Source organism: Opisthorchis viverrini (genome assembly GCF_000715545.1).
Source record: "Opisthorchis viverrini unplaced genomic scaffold opera_v5_197, whole genome shotgun sequence".
Classification (NCBI taxonomy): domain Eukaryota; kingdom Metazoa; phylum Platyhelminthes; class Trematoda; order Opisthorchiida; family Opisthorchiidae; genus Opisthorchis; species Opisthorchis viverrini.
The window spans coordinates 417,300-425,604 of NW_008751854.1; the positions used below are offsets into that span (position 1 = coordinate 417,300).

At 41.5% G+C, this 8,305-nt stretch overlaps 1 protein-coding gene across 1 annotated transcript; it reads left to right on the forward strand.

Moving 5' to 3' along the window:
- Positions 1 to 1,299: 1,299 nt before the first annotated feature.
- On the forward strand, positions 1,300 to 7,615 carry T265_08015 (hypothetical protein; the record flags this gene model as incomplete). The annotated part of the gene is made up of 2 exons (XM_009173702.1): positions 1,300 to 1,362; positions 7,478 to 7,615. 2 exons carry the CDS (start codon positions 1,300 to 1,302, stop codon positions 7,613 to 7,615), a joined length of 201 nt encoding a protein of 66 aa, XP_009171966.1.
- Between the last annotated feature and the right edge of the window lie 690 nt (positions 7,616 to 8,305).

Below are 8,305 nucleotides of genomic sequence, written 5' to 3' on the forward strand. Positions count from 1 at the left end.
TTAGGTGAGTCTCTCACAAAACCAGATTAGTTTGCCAATGAGAGTATTTCACATCAGTTTTATTTAGCTAACCTGGCACACAAGTGATTCGTCATTAGAAACTGGCACAAAATTTCCTCCTTTGAACAACAGAGTGGGCTTATCTTTCGAGGTTTTTATGATGTTGACGCACCATGCGTTGAAACATGTGGAAGAATGTCCACTGGATACACTGTAAGCGGGTTTGAGAGATTTTACATGGCGTTTTGCAACGACCACACTTCTAACATTAAATACTAATCAACCCCAGAGTTAATGGAAAAATCTTCTCATTGTGATGACCTCATACATGACAGAATGTCACCTATGCTAACGAATTACCAAATAACATTTCCTAGCCGATTTAATATAAAACATCCAAGGTTGCACATTGAGCACTGTGACAAGGCAGCCCAAATGAGTTTTGACCTAACCAGCAGTGAATTATTTAGATTGAGCAAAATTTAAACTAGCCCATAAGCAGAGAATATTCTCTCAGTGGGTTACGCGGAATTACGTTAACTTAAACAAGTTTCGGTTTCACATCACTCTCGTTTTGAACAGTCGTCCTCCAGTTCTGGCGCAATTACTCATGTGAATCCACACCAAAGGGGGGAAGCACTGGACAAGAGTTTGGCTCCTGTTAGAGCTCATCAGCGGCGCATATTCAATGGCCATGCCGGGGTTTAAACTCCGGACACCCGACATGCGAGGCGAACGTGTTGACACTATTTGGAGGCATCTGAATTCTCACGTCTGAACGGGCAAACATGTTCGCACTTGAGCGATGTGATTAGTATGCCCGACGCATCATCGATACGACGACCCAGTAAATCTCTAGGTTATGACGATCGATGGGCCCGCTTGTCAGGACTTCCCAGTCAGGTAGTGCCACAGACGCTTGAAACCGGCTGGAGTTCAAACCCCGGCACGACCATTGGATATGCACTGCTGATGAGCTCTACCAAGAGCGAAACTCGAGTCCAGTGCTTCCCCCCTTTGGTGTGGATTCACATGAATAATTGCGCCAGAACTGGAGGATGACTGTTCAAAACGATATTAACGTGAAATTGAACAATACAACTCCCGCAAACCCCTCACATGCAGTAAAAATTTTGTTCATATTTGTCCTGCTGCAGGTGAAAATACTGATAGACAGTCCCAGGCTAATTACCACAAAAAGCATATAATCCGGATTCTTCTTTACTTTAGCAGGAACCCGGTCAACTGGACAAACTTTTCTTCAGGGTCACGTTCCAGTTCATGCATGACATTGTTATAATGAAGACCGGATTCTGGACCGTGATGGATTTTACCTGGACTTTGGAGGAACGTGCAATAGACGTTATTGTGCCTATCCTTGTGCCTTGTAAGCCGACTGTTCCACTTCATAGCTTAATGACAGCTTTTTTGTTCCTGCTACTCACTAGCCTCTTTTGTTAAGTTTTTGTTTGTAGTTGCGATCATTTTGTAGTTTGAAGTTATTCTGTGACCCTAAGCGCTTTTCACGCAATTTCTGTCTCTTAGTCTGTTTGGTCTGCACTTTGAGGCATCTGCTACCTTTTGCCTCCGGCTTTATCCCAAAGTTTTGTTGATTCCCCGCACACTGAGCACTGCACCGGACATGAATAAGATTCACATATACGGGTTCATCTAAAACTAACTGGGACACGAAAGGGGCTATTCGTCTGCTCTTTTACGTCGGGACAAGCCTAGACAACACCAGCTACCGAGTTCAATCTACATGGACATTGGAGTTAAAGCATGTTTAAATCGAGATGGCCTGTCAGCCTTCACAAGGACTTCTTTATGAAGTTTAAATACTTTGATTTTGTTGAACCGATCCCCACAAAGGACAATCATATCACGGGTTACGTTTCCAATATGTCCCCCCTTCAGAGAAACGGCCATTTCTCCGGCATTGGTCGAGTTACTTTGAAATAAATGCTACTGTTCCATCATACATTTTTGTGCTTAGTGGAGAATTAGGACATCCATAGTGCACATCCAAACGGCACATCCTTACTATTTTACAAGAAGTAAGGTCAGTTACATGGTCCATAAATGGTATGATGGCATCGGGATAGTAACGTCACATGATTATTGGCTAAATAAGCAACCAGCAGTGCGCCGTGTCGATCCTAAGCAAGGGGAGATCGTACCTGTTGAGCCGAAAACTATGCGTTTTCCCTGTGTGAGACGCCGGAGCGACACCTTAAATTTTTAATGCAGAAAACAGAGATTACTGCTCGGCGTAAGTTAAGGTAATTGCAGTAGCTCAGAATGAGTGCCCCACTTCAATGAGTGCTTTATATGGACACAAATTGATAAAAGTCGTTATTACGAGAAAGGCCACCAACCTAAGTAAACTTTTGAGGCAGGGGAGAGTTCTGGGTAGAGTCGTCCAAAGTAGAGTAAACCGAAGAGGATGTATGAAAACTCAAACTGTAGGAACTTCCATCAGACTTTCCGACGGATTGGACAAAAATTGATCATTTAGTAGTGGACGCAAATTTGCAGGTTTGGACGTATCCAGTTTTAAAGACTCATAGAAAAATGTTACCTCAGGTTAAGGAAAATGAATGTAGGAAAAAGATGTACATTACATGGCTTAAACCTTTGCAGTCAAATTTTCCATGGATGACTGCGATATTTCTCAATGCAATTTAGTGAAGCCCAGTCCCATTTGTTCTGATGGCCACTTGCTTATGAAAGCGTGTGGTTTTGAAGAAAAACAATCTCTTATTTTTATCTGTTCCCCTCAAGGTCCTGCTTGCCTATGCCATAGTACCCTCTGGCAGCTAGGACTCAGAAGCGAATGTGTAGCTTGGTTTAACGGACAGTTGTAAATCTCACTGAATTCAAAGGCATTTTACAGGGGGCGAAGCTGTTTTTTGCAATGAAGCGTGTGCCGAAATACGCTGTGCTAATACAGACATAGCTAACTATCATTATTCGAGTCCTGTCAATCAGCAGAATTGGTGTCGTGTTCTCTCCAAGTCCACTTCAACAGTTGTGACCAGCCTTTCACATGCCCGCCAACGAGCATATGAAAAAAGTTTTGTCTTGTGTTCATTTTTTGGAAAAACCTCCCACCTTTTTTTGCAAATGGCCCTCTCAAAAGACATAGAACCGGAGCTCAACTCAAGGAGTAACCGAGACAAATAATTTGGTACATTTGAGCTTCCCCGAGGCAGTCAGCAGGTTGCTTTACATATCACAGCTCACAGAGTGTTTCAATATTTCATGTAAAAACGAACGGTCGTTTGGCGACGCAGAAGAAAAGGAATTGTGGAGTGAAAGATTCACTGATAAGAGCATATGGACTTGTGAAATGAACTAATTTGTACCAGTTCGCTCGGCCTGTTCTGCAACCGAAATAAACTTTGCCAGCGTCGGATGGACAGTTTGACGGGAAAAAAGAAAAGCGGGTCTCTTTTAAATTTCGGTGTGGCGACTGAATGGGTGAGAAGGCTGTGAGTGACACTGTCGATTGAATCAAAGGATGATGAGTTATTTCACCGCTTGGCTCAAATTACGTATACAGCTGAGGGCGTGTTTGGTGCTCAGAATGCTTGGAAAGCAATCCTCAACCGGTATGTATAAGGTGTTTATTAAGTGAAGGAATTCATATCCCTCGGAACACTGTTTACCTGTGTGTGTGGTTAGAGTGAATCCAGGCAGTTTTACTACAGAGAAGGAAATATCGTCCCGTGCTGGTAAAATGACGGTTGAATATAGAAAATTGTTGTGCTTAAATGATTTTGACCTCATTTTCGAATAACCGTGCACAGCATGTAGACTTTCAAGGTTAAGGAATTAAAACAACGTTATAACTAATGTTTTCACCTTGATTGTTTTTTCTGGAGTAGAATTATACGTACCTCTAAATAATTTGTTGGAAACATCCTTGTTTTGAAGGAGGGTTTCAGGGTTCCATTCTCTTCATTGCTTGTGTCTGAAAATGTGCCATTCCCGGCGTGAGTGGACGAACTCCTCACCAATGTAAACCTCACATCGGATAGGCAAATAAGGGACCTACCACTTATTATATTATTATTATTATTATTATTATTATTAATAAACACAACCTATTCTTCACCGCTGGAAACGATATACAAGCAAACATTACAACGCCTTCGGCCTTAATCTCAGAAAACAATGCGGGCATGTCGAGTAACACCGCATTCCTTCGTTACTGGTCCATATGATAAGCTCGACAATCGTGACTCGATTTCTTGATTTCAGCAGAAATCAAAAACCACATTTAGGTTTAAGTGTTATGGACAATTCAATATGCTAAACTTTTTAGTCATCAGAGAGCGGGATTGAAAGCTCTGAATTCCGGAAATCCTATTCATCAATTGAGGTGCCATTGGGTGAGGTCGGGCTGAACACTGAATATACAAGCAAACAACGCCTTCGGCCTTAATCTCAGAAAACAATGCGGGCATGTCGAGTAACACCGCATTCCTTCGTTACTGGTCCATATGATAAGCTCGACAATCGTGACTCGATTTCTTGATTTCAGCAGAAATCAAAAACCACATTTAGGTTTAAGTGTTATGGACAATTCAATATGCTAAACTTTTTAGTCATCAGAGAGCGGGATTGAAAGCTCTGAATTCCGGAAATCCTATTCATCAATTGAGGTGCCATTGGGTGAGGTCGGGCTGAACACTGAATTTATAGCCACTGCTTGCGGCTCTACCGTACCCTAAAAATGATTTAAGAGTAACGTGAATGTTTTCGTTAACATAGGATAAAATTTTCATCGGTGAATTGTGGAGCAGGGGTTATGGCGCTTATGAAGAAAACGGCTCGACTGGGCAAGTGGCAGCACACACTGGTAAAATATACTGCATTCAGCTATGCGGTGTCCCAAAATCACGATACTGTGGTTACTTTCGTCGACTCAGCTCTAAAAACCATTGCGTTAAGCGTTGAAATTCAGTGAGACGTGAGAAAAATCAAAACGGTTGGTTCGTATTAGCGTGTGAGGTGGCTTCATCTCACATGCTGATTGAAAACTTCGTTGTTTGTTCAGTGATTCACCCAACAATGTTTTCACGTTTGAATGCACTTGGTGAAAAAACAGTAAAAGGAAGAGATGAATGCCATACAAACTCAACGAAGGTAGCAGAAACGCACTCGTGTCCATTTTCCACCACAGTGTCAAAAGAAACGAATCAGACTCAGTTGAATTCGTTACATGTAATAAAAAGCATCCGGAAAATACACAAAACTCTCACAATACTGAGAGATGGGGAGCTTCAACTAGGACAAACTTAGGAGATAACCAAGATGTTGTTAGTTGTTAGTAGGCTGGGCGGCCCAGTGTAAACCTCTGACAGACCCGTTTTTTCTATCATTCATATTCATCACATCCTCAGACGTATTCATCAGTACGCAACAGAGTATTGAAGCTTTGGAAAGGATTAGTTTGAGTATGCGATAAAAATACTGAACTTTGTGGCCTCGAGGTGTATTATGCAACACATCAGTGCAACCACATAGGTTGACTAGCATGCAAACTTCTCTGGAGACCACAGCCGCTAGCATACTAGATGTGGAATTCGCATAGATTAGATGGTAATCGGTCTTGAAGCAAGATAACACTTGGTTTAGCTTGGCATGTAAGTCTAACAGTGTAGGTTGTTTTGGTATTAAGGTAGCACTGAAGTCAATAGAAGAAACGTGACCGGGTTGATCCAAGCAGATATATCTTTTGTTCCGCGATAAACGTCGTTAAGCCAGAAATAATCTGCCCTTGTCTCAATATTACCGGGTTTTCTTTAAACAAATGTTCTTTAGCTGATAGCTGCTTAGTAAAAGGAGAGAAACTGACTCAAATGGTGTAAAAATTGAACAGTCCTGCGGCTCTTTCCGCAGATTAAAACGCATGCGGTAAAATAAACGGAAAGACGGAAAAATTCCATTGAGATTTTGCATATAAGGAGGGCCGTCTATGGCAGAAATCCGAGATGCACTGCATAACTGTCTTGTTCTCGTTGGGAACTATGACAGTGCACATCTCATGAGAGTTCAGGGGGTTTCAACAGACTAAATGTTTGCATATAAATTGTCTAAAATACTGACCGGTGGGTCACGGGTTCGCAGCTCGTTGTGATATTCGCAGTGCCTGTGTTTTTTTTCGATAAAGATGACATGAATGTGCAGAGTTTCTCGGCTTTTACATGCCGAAACCTCAACTATAAATTCAAAGACTTCCTTACACTACAAACAATCATCATCAAGGATGACATAATGTGCAGAGTTTCTCGGCTTTTACATGCCGAAACCTCAACTATAAATTCAAAGACTTCCTTACACTACAAACAATCATCATCATCATTGTCAGCTGTAATAACCGCGTACTCGTAGTACGGTGGTTGTAACTGCCGCAGTTTCGTTCACCGATGATTTAGGGGGGGGGAGGGAGAGCTGCGCATTGCAAGCGGGAGCTGATAAATTGATGCATAAATCCAGCACTGTCAGTGGGCTGTCAAACGGGGGGGGGGGTGGAAAAGGAGCTATGCATTGAAGGCAATAGCTTTGATTCGTCCAATAACTTGTGTCATGTTTTTTAATTTATGTGAAAAATTCAAGTCACCAGACAATTTATTTGTTCAGTTTATTCGCATTTTACAAAATAATGTTTTCTACATTTCTCAGTTTCAACATATACGCAGTAGTCAGGTCACTACGTGTCCGGTGGTTTAAGTATGAGCCGATAAGGGAATGGTATTCGGATCTGGAAAACATTAGGACATTTTGTCGCCAAAGCATGCAATTGAATCTAACTTTATAATTGCTCAAAAGTGGAAGAATTGCAGTTGAACAAAATAACTGGATCCTGTAGTAGTCAACCAAAGCATCGTGGGAAAAAATAATAGTTTGTTGGCTTTTGGAAATGAAGGCTATTGGAATGGGTTGAATTAGCAGTTTACCTACTGGAAGATGTGTGCAATAGAACAATTATGGCTCCAAAGTAAAACTAATCCTGGCATTGAGGCTTTTCAGTTAGAGCTTGGAATTTTATCAATGAAGTCTAAAACGTGGTTGTCATACTTGGAACGCTACGTTGAAAGTGCGAAATGTCCGACGTAATCACGAAATCTAACTGAAGGCTGTCGGCAAGCCTTAGTCTAAGAGGTCTCCAAAAGTGCAGCTTTTTGTCCATTTATGTTTGCTTAGGAGGTGGATATGAATATGCATATGTGTCCATATAGATGTGCATGCATATAATTGTATATATACACGTATATGCCTACGTATATTTGTGTACATGTATATCTAGCTTAGGAGGATGAATATGCATATGTGTCCATATAGATGTGCATGCATATAATTGTATATATACACGTATATGCCTACGTATATTTGTGTTGTGTACTATCTATACGCATATATATATATATATATGTATATGTATATGGCGATATCTTGAATGACGTAGCGAGTGAAACATGAGACGGCCTTGTGCAGCACATTCAGTTGCCTGGAAACATCACAAACGAGAAATTCAGCTGGGTTCCATGTGAGTCTCCCGAAGAACCAAATTAGTTTGCAATTTAGTTTCGCTAATTTCGTGTAACTTGTTTTCAAGTAGAACACAAGGTTGACGGAAACTCGAGGACTGCACCTACATGATGAGCCCCAAAGAGGGCGAGACCGGTCGTGGGCTGCCAGCAAATTTTCAGCAACATTATGAGCAATTTTTTTCAATTTTTGTTTTTACACTACTCTCCTTTCAACGGGCCTCTTCTTGACCTGATGCAATCAATCTAGTTTGTCCACAGCAAAGGTGGGAATCACTGAAGTCGATGTTCGCTCTTATTAGTGCTCGTCGGTAGTTCATAGCCCTGTAGGGTTTTGAACCTCGAAGGTAGGACATACAAGAGGAGTACGTTACCACTTTTTCATTTTTATAGTCTGAAGGCACCCGAATGGTTGCTCCTGAACCGGTGAACCTGTTCCCGCTTAAGCCAGTAAGTCGTAGGTGAAGCTGGTAAACAGACTACTGCTTGATCTACGGTATCTAGCTTGCATTTAGCGTAGTTTTGAACACACTGATATTGAAAAATATAATTTTTATTGTGGCACTACTGAAAAACTTATTGATCTTTTCGCAGTTCATCGGATAATCAAAGTCCATTTTAACTCGTTTCATGTCCTCACCTCATTTTGGATTCCTCTTCGCAATGACTATATGCTGGGGAATTCAGCAACTAGGAAATAGTTCAGACAATGCAGGAATCGGGGCACAAAGAGAATCTTGCCCCAC